We start from the raw sequence: 17,989 nt of genomic DNA, 5'->3' as shown, positions 1-17,989 counted from the left end.
AATAGGAAGGAGGTAGGAGCCCATCTAATTAATTAATAAGTTGGCCAGTGGAAGGTGGTTCAAGATGGAAGGCAGGGTGGTTTATTACTCTTTATTTCTGAAAATAATTATTTCCAGTTCAAGATCAGGTTATATTACTGCCGCTATTAATAATTAAATGCTAAGTAATTCGGCTTAGATATAGGTATTATGCACAGTCTCATTAAATTAATATGTATGTATGTATGTATGTATGTATATATCATAGTTTGAAAGCTAAATTCAAGGAGAATAGCATGTAGTCAACTGATTTATAGAATATACAGATTTCAGGGATTGTCTGAAATGTGTTTTGNAGACCAATTTTTTGAGCGGTTTTATATTTTTGTGATTGATAACTTTATCTGTTAAGCTTTAAATTGTTATTAATACACTTTCTTGTATTTTTGACTATTTACATATTTCTACAAACCAATTACTTAACTACTATTAAAAAAAAACAAAAAATGTTACAATATCACTATAAAACTTAATTTTTAATAGTTTTTCATTTTCACAGGTAGTGTGCAAGCTGTAAAATTGCTGATCATGCTACTTATCAGAAATCTTGATACTCAATTGTATAATTGTCTCTGTTGTTTAATTAAATTAAGAAACAAAATATAATTTTCAGATTATCTAGCTATAATATATCCAAATCTAACTCTTAGAGTAACTAGTTAAGAGTTTTATGATTATTCTGTGTTCTGTATATATATGATATAGCTAGCTATATCTTAAATTGATTAATGAAAAAAATTTTAATACTTTGATTTTATATACATTTAAATAATTATGTAAAATATTGAATTTTGACTATTAGTAAAGAACTTTTGCATTCAATAATCTCATATCAAATTTTAATTAAGTATTATCTTTTTAGTGTCGGAAAGACCTCTCTAATGAATCAATATGTGAACAAGAAATTTAGTAATCAATATAAAGCAACTATTGGAGCAGATTTTCTTACAAAGGAAGTGATGGTAGATGATCGGTTAGTTACAATGCAGGTAAATTTTTATTTAAAATGGAATGTATTTAACTTAGAATTTGTTTATATTTCCAATTATCGTTTTGCTTCCAGAAGGACTATCTTGGAAAATATTAAACTGTTCAAAATATTCTTTAGAGAATATTTCGAATATCTCACTTCCGAGTCATGGTTTTCTCTCTCCTAAAATAAAAAAAAAGTGTGTTATGCACTAAAATTTATTTTTGTAATGTTAATGAACTTTTCATTGATTTATTTTCAGAAACTAAAGTTCATTTGTGGTAATGTTTTAATATTTGATATCCTTAAACACAATTGTTTTAGCACTTCTGTTAATTTTTTAAATTCAATTTCAGCAAAAGTATTAAATACTAGCAGATTGCTAGTATTTAATACTTTTGCTGTTTGTTTAATACTTTAATACAGTTGCTCAGGCAAAAAGTAACAATAGCAAAGATTAAGATTATTACATATAGCCAATCTTACCTGTTTTCACATAATGCAAGAATTAGGTTCCCCTGTTTCCAGACTAATTAGAAAATTTTTAGATGGGTCTAAAAATATGTTTGATTTCCTGCAAAATGCAAAAAACTGCATCTGTGCCTGTAAATCTTGCACTTTGCTTTCTCTTAACACTTCCTCCATGGGGGGGAATTTTGAAAAATCCCTTCTTAGTGTACATTCTCATGATGTACCCTATTAAAACGCAATCAAAAATGCAAAAAATTGCATCTAAAATAGTATATTAGAAGCAGAGTTCTTCATGGGAAGCCTTAATCCTGTCCCTCTCCCCAAGGGGGAAAATTTCGAAAAATCCCTTTTTAGTGTACGTTCTCATGACATACCTTNGATGTACCCTATTAAAACGCAATCAAAAATGCAAAAAATTGCATCTAAAATAGTATATTAGAAGCAGAGTTCTTCATGGGAAGCCTTAATCCTGTCCCTCTCCCCAAGGGGGAAAATTTCGAAAAATCCCTTTTTAGTGTACGTTCTCATGACATACCTTAACTGTGTGCCAAATTTCAACCTTCAACTCCTAACCGTTTGGGCTTTGTGCTTGCTTATTATTATTATCAAACCATCTTGATTATATATGTAGATACTGTGTGTTTCAATGACTTCTTTTTTAAATACTTATGAGAATTAAAAAATATATAGATGTGATAAAATTCATCATAACTTTACTATAACTGATAAAATTGTATCAGTAATTATAAAAATCTTACAAATTTTTATAATAAAATAACACTCTTGAACAATCAGATATTTTTGAATTTGTACAAAATAACTTAGTCTCTTATGACAGGCATAAAAGAAAAACAATAAATTTTTCCATATTTGCCAGCATATATTTTAGATTGAGACTGATATTTTTTGGTGCATACACAGTCATTTTTGATTGTAGCAATAAGACAATCTGGAGGATATGGCATTTCAAGAAATTAGACATGTCTACATTCATTTCTGGTTTTCACTCCAGCCACACATTGACACACAGTTTTCTAGCTGTAGTTAGAGTATTCAAAAACGTTAGATTTAACCCAAATATCTTAGCCATTTTGTATGAGTCATTTGATGATAAAAATTTAGAATTAGCTAACACAGAATGTATTCAAATGTATGTTTTTGGGAATAAAATTTAGAGTAATTAGTGATAAGCAAAGAAAGATCATGAAGTAGGAGAATGATAATAAAATAAGATCTTGCATTATAGTATGTATACAAGATAAGTTAATGCTCCTATTAGGAGCATAATGTAAAATGCATAATGAAAAAAAAACAGATCAGAATTGGTCCATTTTTATCAACTTGGACTTCTCTAGCAACAAATTTGCTTCAGGTTCCATAGCAGTGAATATTGTGATGATTGAAGGACTATATAAAATGAATTGAAGGACTATAAGGTTTGAGTGTTCTGTCCCTAACCCTATTTCCTCAGTCTGTTTTTGTAGCTTCATAATTTTTAGAACACTCATCACATTTTGTGCAAAACAGTTGTTTTGATTCATGAGTCACTAAAAAGAATAGATGAAAATAAATTCAAAGAAGAGAAATTGCATTATAATTTAAGAAAAATTTTGAGAGTAAAAACCCAGTGAAACAGATGGAGTCTGATTATTTACAATTTTTTTTGTGAAGGTTATTAATGTTAAGTAAATAATTGCATGACAGTATCAAATGTTTCCAATGTTACTAAAGAGGATTACCTTTTTCATAAAGTAAACATTAGCCGTAAAGTCTACAAAGCTAATGTTTGAATTTAAATGTTTGATTTCACACTTCTGAATATCTTTGGTGTAATTGATTACTTATATATCAGTGTAAACTCCAGATGACAAAGTTGTAATTATAATCCATATAATTTAATCATATGATAGCATACAAAATTACAGCAGTTCTTCACTTAACATGACTGAGAAAAGATAAAGTACATTTGTAATCATTTACAATTATCATTGTTGAATTTTCTTTATAAATACAGTAGAGCGTCGATTATTTGAATCAATTGGGGACTGGGGTTGTTTGGAAGATCGATGTTTTGGATAACCGATTATGTACGAAAAAATATATTAATTTATCCCATCTTGACATTTTTCTCCGTTGCATGTCGCTTCGCGTTGAATTTTCGTCAATGTTAAGCCTAATGAAGACTATTGTATCGTTAAAAATTATTTTTTTATTTTGTACAAACAAAATAAATATATTGAAAAATATAAAAACAATAAAAAATTATACTTCAGAAGTTAATTTAGTATCAAAAACGTAAAATATTTGAGTAGCCCAAGACATAGCCAAAGATTGCAGCACCACAGCACTGGCGAAAATTTAAATTTGCCAACTGGAATTCTTTCAGATGATTGACTTTCGGATAATCGACGCTCTACTGTAGTAAATTGATTCTCTGAGGTGGAAAATAAATGCTGGAGGTTGCAAACACAATCCATTAAAAATAATAGTAATCAAATTACCTTTTTTATACTGTGTTTAATTAGCCTGTGGTAAAATTGATTTTGTTGTCATTTTGCTTTGTTGCAATTTCCAGCAACAATGTTAAGTGAGGATTGTTGTATATAAAAAAAGCTTTGGTTGCTAAAATATTTTCCTTTACTACTATTTGAACATTAATACATTTGTTCTATTTTACTAGTGTGTTTTTTGTTAAATTCAATGATTTTTTTCCCTGCACTATATAATTTTCAAAATTGTGTGTATATGAATGTATGAACACATGAGATTGTGCTTAAAAGTGTGTGTGTATATATATATATATATATGTGTGTGTGTGTGTGTGTACTAAAGATATTATACTATAGAAGATTATCAGATTTTGATGATAAAATAATTTTTTTTTATTATGAAAGTCTGAATAGTGTAAGATTCACATAGTTTGTAACTTATGCCTATATCAAAGTTTGAAACTCATTTTATTGAAAATAGTAAGGTATAAAATAGTATATACACACATCACAAATTAAAAATTTATTAAATGTTCAATCAAAAAGTGTTTTAAATATCATTTGTTTTTTAATGACTATCATAAATTTAATGGCAGTTGATTTTGCAATTTGGATGAATAAACAAATTGACATTAAAAAAAGTTTTAAATGAAATAAATTATATCTATGTTGTTTAAAATCAGAGTTGCAAATTTGAGATTTAAAAACTTTCTTCCTTCCTTGTCTCTTGCCTTAGCTATTATGTGTTTTATTTTAATGCAAGATGTTAATAAGCTAGGGAGATTTGAAGTATCAAATTAAAAAATTGATCCAATATTGTCATATATGATATTTGTTCAGTTTTTGTTCCAATTAAATTTTAATTGAAAAGAAATATTTTTATAATAGTTTGATTCGGTTATTATTAATAAATTTAACTTATTGCCTTAATATTAGATATTTATTATTATTCATTAACTATACAAAGTAGTTCTCATCTCCCTTCAGAACATGGACACGTTTTTAGTATGGCATATAATCAAGAAATTACATATAAGCTATGTTATGTTGTTTTTAGCTTTCAGTTTATTGATAAAAAGTTGAAAATAATTGAATAAACCAAATTTGTAGTATCTACAAACTTGATAATTACATGAAAAATATAAAGAAAGCTAAATAATTTAGACATTATTGCAGAAGAAAAATTTAACTTTGTAACTGAATATCTGCAAATATTCATTTAAAAGTGCTAAAATACTCATGTAATACCTGAATATTCAAAACTTTGCATATTCCTTTTCTAAAATAGCATCCTAAAATTGTCTAAATTTTTATCTTGCATTTTTCTAAATAAAAGGTTTTTTAATGTAACTTATTACCTAATTTATTTTACAAGACTAAGTAAATAATAATCATACGTATCCTATTAGGTTGTTCAAAAATTTAAAATAGAACTTAGGACGAAAGATAACTGCAATTTGATCCTTGATCCACATTGCTATTTGTTAATTTCTCTACATGAAATTAGAGATTTAAGAATTCATGCTATTAAAGACAGTTATAAAATTTCTCTCTACTTCTCATATATTCTGCAGTCAAGTCAGTCTATGAAACCAATATAACTTGTATATATAAAATAATTTCCAAAACTTTGTATAAATTTTGAAAAATTAATAAAAATCCTAATTGGAAATGAAACATCTTTTGAACTTTTTTCACTATATTATGTATAAAAATTTAAGAATGACATTTGTCCACAAATCCATCAATTTATTGAACAAGTATATATTTGAGATTTTTTACACAAGTTGAGAAATTCTAGTTTTTCAAGTATTAAAATTTTTTGAAAATGTGTTATTACTTAACAAAAGAAAACATTTTAAATATTTATTTTATCTCTATGTATTTAATAATTTAAGTTATGAAATAAGTTTTCACACAATTTTGTAATGCATTATCAAACTAATTTTTAAACTGAATATATTTTTGTTAATTTCATCTAGATCTGGGATACTGCAGGACAGGAACGATTTCAATCTTTAGGAGTAGCATTTTATAGAGGAGCTGATTGCTGTGTATTAGTATTTGATGTCACTGCACCAAGTACCTTCAAGTCATTAGATTCCTGGAGAGATGAATTCTTGATTCAGGCTTCACCTAGAGATCCTGAGAATTTTCCATTTGTAGTTGTTGGAAATAAAATTGATTTGGAAAACAGAGCTGTAAGTAAACTCAAAGCTTACAAAATTTGAATTTTTATTACTATAAGAAAATGAATACAAAATATTTCTAAATAAATAAGCTTATGCAAAGATATTCAAAATGCCTATATTGATGATTATAAGTTAGGAGTAAAGCAAAAGAGAAAAAAAATTTAATTTTTTTATATTTTGTACTAAAAATACGGCTTAATATGATGATCTAATGATTGAGGATTTCTGTCATTTACTGGCTAATGAATTCATAGTTTTATAATTTATTTAGTTTCATAAATTTTTGTTTTTACTCTTACTATATTATTATTCCAGTCCAACTTATTTCTTTAAATTAAAACTACAAACCATACATACAATCATCCAGAAAATATGTATTTGAATTAAATATAAACAATGTTTTTAGCCTCTTTCGGGCCTACATCAAGCGCTGATTGTTACAGAATATTAGACATTTTAATTTTAGAATCTTGAATGAAACATTGTAATTTAATAAAGAAAAGTTAAAAAACAAAATTGAGATATATATATAGACTTTTTTGAAAATTAAATAAAATACTGCAGTAACTGGATGTTCACTGTATAATTAAGTCAGACACTTTAATCCAGTAAGTAACATCAATTTATTAATTAAACAAATGTTTTTGACCTTTTGTAAAGGTCATCCTCAGATTTGAACGAGAATGGAATAGTTTCAAAGATTAACAGTTTACATTGTATAAAATATCATATGCGCAAAGATAAACAAAAAAATAGGTTTACAATTTATCATAATAAAGAAATAAAAATTACAAAATGATGCTAAAAATAAAGAAAATAAGATAAAAATTATAAAACACAACAAATGTATACACAAAATGTATGTTAGTTAATCAAGCTCAAGAAATGTCCTCCAGGCATATGACAAAAGTGCTACCTTTTTATTTTTGATTGCAGTCCCTTTATTAAGCACTTTTTATATTGTTGAGCATTCCCAAATATTTTAGTTGTGTGTGCTGATCAGCCGAGCTTTGTCAAAAAACATGTTGACATCCCAATCCAATGCAAAGGTTGCTAGAGTAATTGTAGTTCAGTGCTTTTGAATTCAGTCTTTATTCTAATCTATAAAGCTCTACAATGGCACTAATGTATTCATAAGAATGTCCTATCCTGTTGTCTTGTAGAGGTATGGAATAAACTTCTAGAAGAATGTTCAATTAGGTGGATCCTTGTCATTCTAAAGTAGGCAGTTGATGCTAGGGCTCTTCCTATAATAAGTACAAACATTAGACTGTTGTACTATATCTGTATAAATGTCATTTAAGTTTTTTATGTTACTAATTTCAAGTGATGATAATATCAATATATTAAGAGGATTGTGTGAGGTCTTAATATACATCAGTACTGACAAGTTAGTATTCCTTTATTGAAAGTGAAGAAGAGATCCAGGAAGTGTACCTGTTTCACTCTTCTATTCCAAGTTTTTAACATTAATCCATATGGGTTATCAAGTGTTCCACATATTCAAACCTTACTGATGATATCAAGTAAGGTTTGAATATGTGGAACACTGGACCAATGAGATTGCCATCAAATAACTGCTAAAAACTAGTTAATCTTAAACTACGTCCCAAAACTAAAAAACAACGGAAATGGTAAAAATCAAACATTTTCCTCCATATGGACATCTTCAGGCTTTTACCATTAAATTTGAGCTGCACAAGATGACTGCTTTGATTCACAATACAGAGGCTCATTTATTGGTTTTTGGGACAGTAGATTATTTGAGACTGTCGTCAATGTATCTAGAGCAGGGGTGGCTAACAAGTCAATCGCAATCAACCGGTCGATCACAAAGCCAATTTTGATCGATCGCTCATGATGTCTTGAATTAATGTGTTACACTTGTAACCGAACATAACGTGCAAACGCAAATGTAGTGATATTGGACCACCACGTCCTCCCTCAGATGTGGTTTTGTCGGTATGTGCTATTCATTTGCATACAATTGTAAAAGGGGAATAAGAAATGTAGACAAAGGATCGTAAAACAAAAAAAAAAGGTAGGAAGAGGGACAGGGAGAGTGGTCGGGACACGGTAGAAAGAGGAAGGGTGAAGTGGTGGTCCCGAAAGTGACAACATTGAGTTTTAATTTTTCTTCTGTTTACAATGTACCTTTTGTTCATGTTTTAAATTAAATTGTGGCTTTTCTTACCTATCTAAACATAGTATGTATTTCACACCATCCCCTTGCTACTTAGACTATCCCTACGACAACAAGTCAATCGCAACACATTTTTAAGATAAAAAAAGTAAATCTTATGTACACAAAAGTTGGCCACCCCTGATCTAGAGTAAAGGAGGATGCGATCTTGAAAGACCAGAAGTACTTGTTGCTCCAAATGTCAAAGGACTAGTTTACGTATAGTGTATCAGAAATGGGGACTATCCACATGATAATTCTTTTGCCTCTCTCTCCTTACTTTATTATATCATTGTCTATGTTGGACTTTGTATACTAATAGGACTTATTACACTGATGATGATTCTGTTTTAGCAAATAGAGGATATCTTATTCAGAAAAACAATTTTTATTTTCACTTCATATTTTTGTTTCGAACCTGGTGGCCACTCTTCAAGTTTACAATACAATTCTATAAAATTTTTAAATAAACTTATTTTAAAAAATTATAACAGGATTATACCTGACAATTGTATTTAAGATGTGTAAAATAACTTAGACTCCCTATTGTCTATCATTAACACAAAAATATAGCCCTAAAGCATCCCTATAATCATTCTTAACATAATGTTAATTCTGAAGGAAGCTTGCCTGTATAAAAAAAGAATAAAACTTGTTTAAAATTTTAAGCTTTCTAAAAGGATTTTTAAAAATTGGTTTTACTAGCTTATCCAGAACCTTATTAGACTTCTCTTTTCTTTCATTCCCTCTTTAAATTCCTTTCTACACATCACTCTCTCTATAGACAATACTATTCCATGATTGATGGCTTTCTCTTCCTAAATTATTATTTATTCTATTAATTTGCCTTTTTATGTTCAATAATTATCTTTTAAATCCATTTCTTTCTTTTTTCTTCACCTTTATTGTATTTAAGTCAATCACACATCCATCTTTATTGCAATTCTCTGCAACTGCTGAATTTGCATAATTTCCTTTAATTGCTCTAATATGTTCCTTAATACGTATTTTAAGTTTTCTTTTTGTCTGACCTAGGTACGTTTTCTTTTGTTCGTAACTACATTGAAAAAATATAATACCACTGCTTTTTCTTCTATTTTTTTCAATTTTTTTTTACTACTACAATATAAATATTTTTTCAGTAAATCATTTTTTTTGGGTATTAGATCTATTTTTAGTATTTAATAATTTTTTAACTCTCGGACAGTTTGGGAATATAATTTCACAAATTTTTTTCATTATCAAATTGTTTATTTCTAGTTTCATTACTAAATATCTTATTTATCTAGTAATTTTTTAGGATAATTGTTAAAAATATTTTTACAATTTCTTGAATTTCTATTTGTTGTTTTTTTTTATTTTATTCGTTCTCCTTTTAATTTTATCTGTATACATTTTAAATGTAAACAAAAATATAAATTTTTATATGTTTGATTTATAATTGAATACTTTTGGCACTTCATAGGCTTAACATGTTTTTTATACTCTAGTTTATCTTCTTTTCTTAGTATACATTTTTAGATGATATGATACTATTTTGTGTTTCTGTTTCAAACTGTATATTTTCTTTGATTTGCTTTTTCCAATATTAATTCCTCACTTGTCTCTGTTTTGTCAAAAATTATTATAGTAATCTATATACCTATTACAAAAGTGAATTTTTTTTTATATTTCTTATTTTTTCAACTATTGGTATCATGAAAATTTCAGCTATTCTCAGGCCAATACATATTTCCATTGGTATTCCTTCTATTTGTGTGTAATATTTTTCATCAAACTGAATTAAATAATCAATTATCAGTAGGCCCTTGATTGTAGATAAGTGGCGTCTTTGAAATAGAAAAAGGAGGGGTGACAAATGACATATGATAGCACCAAAATAGAAGAATGGTATTTGTGTAACTGTTCAATGTTGGAAAGTTAGATCAATCATTTAATTTACAAAAATAGGTTCACTTCTCATAGATAGAAACAATGATTGATAGTCACACAGTAAAGTGTGCTTGTGATGACAAATGATTTTATAGTCTTCTAATTAAAGCATCAAGCTCAGTAACAACAAATATAGACTGCTGGAGGTGTTGTTTAATAATGAAATGATTAAGGAACTTTTTGATGTATATTTTAGTCAATGCCAATTTATCCACAACTGGACAAAGCTGGTAACCTTCCTTATCAATCTTTGCAAAGGCAAATATGCTAGGAGTAGCAGGAACTGTAACTGTTAGCATTCCTCATGTAAAAGGCCTGATAGTGAAGTATTCATAAAACATTGGACTCTAAAATGAAGTTTTCTTAAGTAATCCTGTGGAACAGTTACATATTCAGTTTGATATAAGTTGTTAAGGATTGCTTCCCTGTAAGTAGATCTTAACAACAAAACAACTCTGATTTATTGGCTCTTGTAGCAACAATATCATTCTCATGTAGCAATTTTTGTTTAATTAATAAATCAGTGTTACTTACTAGATTAAAATGTTTTTGAAAACATAAATATTGTATTTCCTCAGTTAAACCATGGGGATTATTTTTAAAATTTACATATACTTGCAAGGAGACAAGTGGATAAAAATTGAAATATTTTACCTGTACATTTTTGGAACTGCTAAAACCATTTGTAGACTACGTATGGATTACAGCTACATTTAAAATACTGTTTTTATAGTTAATCCTATTCAGCATCTTTCAATTCAGTTGTTATATTGTCATTCATATCTGTTTTGATATCATTGTTGGAATCATTATCTTGACTACTGTTTTCTGGTTCAGACTCTCAATTTCCAATTCAAGTTTTCATAATTACCATGTGGTTAATAAGTTCTCAATTTATGAACTTAATCACAAAATTCCCACTCAATATTTGACAATCTTTATAAGTTTATTTCCAAGTTCCTTTAAACCTTAGAATAGAAAGTGCTGTTCAACTCTAGACAGTAGTAGAATTTTATATTTCTTACCTGTCACTAAAGCACATTATCCTTTACAGTGGAGCACTGTAATGTATTTTCCTTGCTTTTCAACCTGGGTTTTTGACAGTGCTTTTATTTCCCAGAATTAGGATTGTCATACATCTAGATTTTTCACTATTTTCCTAGTATGAAACACTTTGTCCTTATTGGAAAATTTTTCCTGAAATGTCCCGGTTTGTTCATTTCTATAAAGAAAATGTACTCAGATTTGTATTTAAAAAAAGTTAAATATGAATTTTAGGCAATAAGAAATACCACTGCTTGAAATTATTCAGTCTCCTGATATATCTTTTCTTTATCGTATAGAAACACACATGTTTGTAATGTGTTTATATTATGCTGTATATGATTGTATATTATATCAGTGTTTTCCAATCTGTGAGGTACGAGGCTATTGCAAGAGGGTGCGCAACTTTTACCAAGTTATCATTTTTTAATACAAATAAACAAACAAAAAAGTCAAATTGATGTTGAAAAAATGAATCAGCAAATCTGTTAATGCTAGTTCACAACCCTCATTTGAATGACTAGTATGAATGCTAAAAATCTATCCACGCACTTACTGAAATATCTGGACAAGTTGAGCCCTGACAAACAATATACCTCATTAAATAAAGGTATATTGTTTTGTAGGCCATTTAAATAAATTATAAAAACAGAATTTATGAAATTACATTATGAAAATTGGGGATGCAACAATTTTTTTCTGAAAATGAGAAGGTGGAGGTATAGAAAGTTTGGAAACCACTGTGTTATGCCATGTGTGTGTACTGATAAACTGTACATACTGTTAGCATAAAAAGAGGCAAATTACATATGCTCATTAGCACTTTGCTTGTCTTCATGATTTATTAAAAAACTTGCATCAAAAGAAACCAAGATGGACTTTTCTGTCTACTGAATACAACACTGCTTGATATTAGTAATGTTGTGCACAGTACAGCCTGTTTGTTTATGCTGAAACTCATCATGAAGGTCTTCGCAACTTAGAAATACTTGGTCTTGCTAAATTTCAACACTACATTTGGACCAGCAACTGAGTGTTTACTAGGTGACTCCTCAATCTTATCAGCCAACTGACTCTCTTCATACAATTCTTCAATTCTACATATCCCAAATATTAACTAAAGTTGAAAAAATGCAAAGTTTACAATAGCTTTGGGGTAGAAAAAATCCATTGTCTCGAGTAACAGATCTGCTACAGGAGGTAAAATTACATTGATTTGGCAGAACATGGAAAAAATCCATTATTCTGAAGAAATCCATTAAAATGAGATTCTACTGATTAAGAACTTTAAAAAAAAATTATTGAAAGCATTGACAATAACAGTATAATTATAGGCAAGGATATAAATATTTTGTATGAACATATCACTTTAAAACAGAGAAGCACAATTTTTTTGGTGTTAACATAGTCAATATCAAAAGCGCTCAGCAACTAAATAAAGAGAAACAAAACACCTTTTTTGCCGAGAAATAAACATAATATTAAACAACAAACGTTTTCAGCCTAATTAATAGGCCATCTTCAGGTTGAAAACTAAAATGGAACGTAAATTTTCCATGAATAGAACATAAAAATTTAAATCAAAAATTTTACAAGAGAAAAAAAAATGGAAAAATATACAAAAATTAAAATAAAACAATAAAACAAAAATAACATAAATCTTCAATGTATTAATTCTGGTCGGAGTTTGTAGTAAATTTCTTAACCAAATATTTCCATGCCGAAGGTAGGCTCTCGGAATCCCTCGCATTTAAACAGCCTTCTCTTATCTTACTTCTGTATATTTCTATTTTTTCTGCCGTCATTGCTAGAGTTGGGGAAGACAGAGGTTTGATGATTGTTGCCTCGTCCCATTTTACCTCAGATCCTTGTGTTTGCGCCATTTGGGACAAAACCGTTGAATTAGACGCTTTTCTTATGGCATATCTATGTTCTTTGAGCCTTACTCCCAAGTTTCTGGTGGTGACGCCGATATAATCTTTTTTAACGTCCAGTTGTAAGTTTTCATAAGGAATCTTATACACCCCTGCTCTCTCCTCCGCTCTGATATTATCCTTATCGTTTCTCAAGATCTTATACAAATTAGGGGCTCTTCTTAATACCATTCTTGATTCCTTTCGTCTAGCAATTTCCTTCATAACACTATTCATACTACTATTATAAGTAAATTTCGTGAGCCTAGTAGGAACATTTCTTAAAGTTCTTTTTACTATGCCCCTTTCATACTTCTTAAGCATTCCGACAATTACACTTTTTCTGTAACCCAGGGTCCGGGCCACCTGCAATACTCTATCAATCTCCTTCTCTCTGTCAGCGATTTGGTCACAATATAAATAAGCTCTCCTTATTAACGCTCGGAAGGCTGCCATCTTATACTGATACGGATCCATAGACTGGGATGGTATATATAATGGTGTGTGTGTGTAGGTTTAATATAAACACTTGTGGACAAATGTCCTTTCATTAACCGGATATTAATGTCTAAGAAGTGCACATTCATGGAACTCTTTTGTTCTAATCTCAATTTAAGCCCATCATTGTTATCATTAATTCTACTCATAAATTCATGCACCCTAATCATTTCATCTTCTTGTGTTTTATCGTTGACAATGCTATTGTCTATATCCCCTTCTGACTCATTTTCAACAATGCTTTCTTTGTTGACCTGTTCGATTGCATTTTCGACGTCATTATTTTGTTCTGTATTGTCATGCAAATGCAACAACTTCTCTAAATCTTCTTCAGATCTTATAACTCTAATCATATCACTAGGGATTGCTGAAGTTGCAAGGCCCATTTTCATTGGACAACCAAACATTGCTTCGTAGGGGGAACATTTGATTCCCTCGTGATATGCTCTATTTTTCATTGCCTGGATGAATCTTAAACCCTCTGACCACTTTGATAACTGATTGGTTTCCATCCACGTGCTCAACATATTTTCTATGTCTTGATTAGCACGCTCCACTGATCCTTGACTTTGGCTATGTCTTGCCTTTCCATGTACGATTTTTACATCCGGCCACATGGAGCATAAACTCTCAATAACTTGGTTAGAGAATTCTCGACCATTATCGGAATGAAAAATGCTCGGCGCTCCAAAAGTGGTGAAAATATCCAAAAGATGGTATGCAACTTCTGTGGTGCGTTTAGTTTGAAGTGCACGAAGGATCACAAATTTGGTAAGATGGTCTTGGTAAACTAAAATAAATTTATAATTTCCATCTGGGGTAGTTTGTAGATCTATTAGATCAACCTGACAGCGTGAGTTCATTTCACTGTAAAGTATAGGTCTGACGACAATGCCCTTTTTCAGTCTTCTGTTTCTTTTGGCAAGGTTAACATAGCTTCAAATATATGATAGTAGCTTCAACTGTTACATTTTTATACTTGCAGTTACATTCCTTAAGCATCCGTGGCCAACAGCAACGTGCGTTTCTTCAAGAATGTTGAATAAGTCCTCGTAACAAATGTAATACCTTATTTCTCCATCCTCCTCCTTCATGGGCGCAATTAATTTTTCTTTGCTGCCTATAGTCAAACTGTTGTAATGCTTTATACGCCTGTAATGAACAGCTTGTTTCGTTTTCATGTTCTTTGCAGCTTTTACTTCCTCCAAACACTTTGCGTATTTGTCCCTATTTAAAAAGTTATCATCTTTCTTGCTTGCAACGAGCTCGGCCATTATTTCATAAAATCTCCGTTTCACACTCATCTTGATTTATAAATAACTTTTAATTATGTGAAACTGTGCTTTGAAATTTGTTTCTGCTTCTAACACAATAAAGTGCTATAAATTAAGACACTTGGCGGTTTTTCTCGTTTTTATTTAGTTGAGACGTGTGAAAAATTACACGTTTCGGGCTCATAAGCCCCTCCTCAGCCAACTAAAATATTAAAAAGATATACAACGCATATAGAAAAAAAATACACAAGTTTTGTAGAATTTGTAAAATTATCATGATCTAAAGCATACCTGTGCATACGAGTTTTATAAATTAAAGTAACATAAGCTTATTCTTAACGTTTTCAGCCAACTAAAATATTAAGAGAGTATACAATACATATATATAAAATTTATACACAAATTTTGTAGAATTTATAAAATTATCTTGCTAAAACATACCTTGGATACAACTATTACTAAAGTGGTACACAATTGATTATACTTTCCACTCATAAGTCAGTTTTGTAAAATCCTTACTTCCTTTGATACACATCCACAATATGATATGAATTTGCATATCTGACACCTATTGCAGTTTTACAGTTGTATATGATTATTAATTTATTTAACATTTTAATATTTAATATTATAAATTATTACATGGACCACAATAGCAATACAATATCTTAAAGTTGGTAAACCTGATTATCAATTCATATAAATTTACATATTATCTGACTTATTACAATTTTACAGTTGTACACTATTTTTAATTTAATTTATTTAACAGTTCAATATTTATTATTATAAATTAGCACAATGATTACAATAATAACACATTTTTGAAGCTGGTGAATTAAGATAAAATTTTTAACCAATTTTCACTTATGGAGATGCTAGGATTTTTATTTATGCAATTTTGATTTTTGATTATTTCTATGCATTCTTTAAATTTTCTTTTATATGTATCTTTTTCTCTGTGTAGAATATCTATATTATTTTTTATCAATATTACAATTATTTAAAAGGCAGGTTCGTGAAATTTAGTCTTCGATATTTCAAATCGGCTATATGTTCTTTCAATCTTATTTTAACTTTATGTTTAGTTTCACCTATGTAGAATATAGTATTTTCACATGTGCATGGAATTTTATAAACAACGTTTTTGCTTTCTTCTTTTTTTGGTATATTTGTTTTTCTAACTTGTTTTGCACTTAATCTAGAGAGTAGCTTATCATATGTCGGTACTAGTTTTACATTAATTTTTTTGACTTCTTTATTAACTTCCTCGTACAAGCCTTTTATGTATGGGAACCGAATGTATTGTTTAGGATCTACAGTATTCTTATTTTTTATCTATATTTTTGGTTATTTCTTTTTCCCAAGTGTTAAGAATTCTGTTTGTGTATCCTGAAAAATGAATTTTTTCTTTAGTGTATTTAAATGTTCGATTTGCTTTGTATTTATACTAGTTTTATTTTTGATCTTAGTGTATTCCATATTAAATGTACAGTAATACCCCGAACTTACGCGATAGGTGGGACCGAGCGATAACCGCGTAAGTCGGGGTATAATTTCGCAATTTGTGTAAAATCCAAGTCGGATGTATGTAACCTAATAAATGTTCTTGTCAATCTCATCTTGTCTTTTGATTCGTTCACGGTTACAAGAAATCACCACATAGAGTCTCTCAATTCTCCGTAGATATAACAAACACGGAAATAAATAACACAAAATAAATCGTAGCTATGTGTCGATTCCGCGCTACACGTGCGAACATGTAAGCTGAACAATAGAGTGAGTAATCGAAAGTTGTATGGCGCTCAAACAAAAGACGTATCGGCGAGATTTGAAAATCGCGTAACTCCAAGTTTGCGTAAATCGGGGTAGCGTAAGATACCACCATTAATAAAATTACCACCAGCATATTTAGATATTACAATTATATTAAATTATTTAATAGATATTATATAATTATTATATAGATATTAAATTATTTAGATATTACAATTAAAAGAAATAATACAAATCTCGAATTCGAACCGTTTAAAAAGCTATGTTCAATAAATACTACAGTTAACTATAATTCTAACATACCTCTTCATATAAAACAAAATATATTTAATATGGAATACACTAAGATCAAAAATTAAACTAGTATAAATACAAAGCAAATCGAACATTTAAATACACTAAAGAAAAAATTCATTTTTCAGGATACACAAACAGAATTCTTAACACTTGGGAAAAAGAAATAACCAAAAATATAGATAAAAAATAAGAATACTGTAGATCCTAAACAATACATTCGGTTCCCATACATAAAAGGCTTGTACGAGGAAGTTAATAAAGAAGTCAAAAAAATTAATGTAAAACTAGTACCGACATATGATAAGCTACTCTCTAGATTAAGTGCAAAACAAGTTAGAAAAACAAATATACCAAAAAAAGAAGAAAGCAAAAACGTTGTTTATAAAATTCCATGCACATGTGAAAATACTATATTCTACATAGGTGAAACTAAACATAAAGTTAAAATAAGATTGAAAGAACATATAGCCGATTTGAAATATCGAAGACTAAATTTCACGAACCTGCCTTTTAAATAATTGTAATATTGATAAAAAATTAATATAGATATTCTACACAGAGAAAAAGATACATATAAAAGAAAATTTAAAGAATGCATAGAAATAATCAAAAATCAAAATTGCATAAATAAAAATCCTAGCATCTCCATAAGTGAAAATTGGTTAAAAATTTTATCTTAATTCACCAGCTTCAAAAATGTGTTATTATTGTAATCATTGTGCTAATTTATAATAATAAATATTGAACTGTTAAATAAATTAAATTAAAAATAGTGTACAACTGTAAAATTGTAATAAGTCAGATAATATGTAAATTTATATGAATTGATAATCAGGTTTACCAACTTTAAGATATTGTATTGCTATTGTGGTCCATGTAATAATTTATAATATTAAATATTAAAATGTTAAA

The 17,989-nt window shown here is 28.9% G+C and overlaps 1 protein-coding gene across 1 annotated transcript in view; it reads left to right on the top strand.

Moving 5' to 3' along the window:
* Nucleotides 1–841: 841 nt before the first annotated feature.
* The window catches only part of LOC111639287 (ras-related protein rab7-like), a gene marked incomplete at its 5' end in the record, with an annotated part of 27,244 nt that continues 10,096 nt past the window's right edge, over nt 842–17,989 (top strand). The window contains 2 exons of the mRNA XM_023385130.1: nt 842–1,028; nt 5,952–6,170. Coding sequence (XP_023240898.1) covers nt 842–1,028; nt 5,952–6,170 — 406 coding nt within the window. The remainder of the gene's footprint in view (nt 1,029–5,951; nt 6,171–17,989) is intronic.

The sequence above is a fragment of the Centruroides sculpturatus genome, unplaced genomic scaffold (genome assembly GCF_000671375.1).
Source record: "Centruroides sculpturatus isolate CEXI.00-Female unplaced genomic scaffold, Cexi_2.0 scaffold1275, whole genome shotgun sequence".
NCBI classification, from domain to species: Eukaryota; Metazoa; Arthropoda; class Arachnida; order Scorpiones; family Buthidae; genus Centruroides; species Centruroides sculpturatus.
Note: the sequence above shows the minus strand (reverse complement) of the source record. Positions and strands in the feature narration are given on the sequence as shown.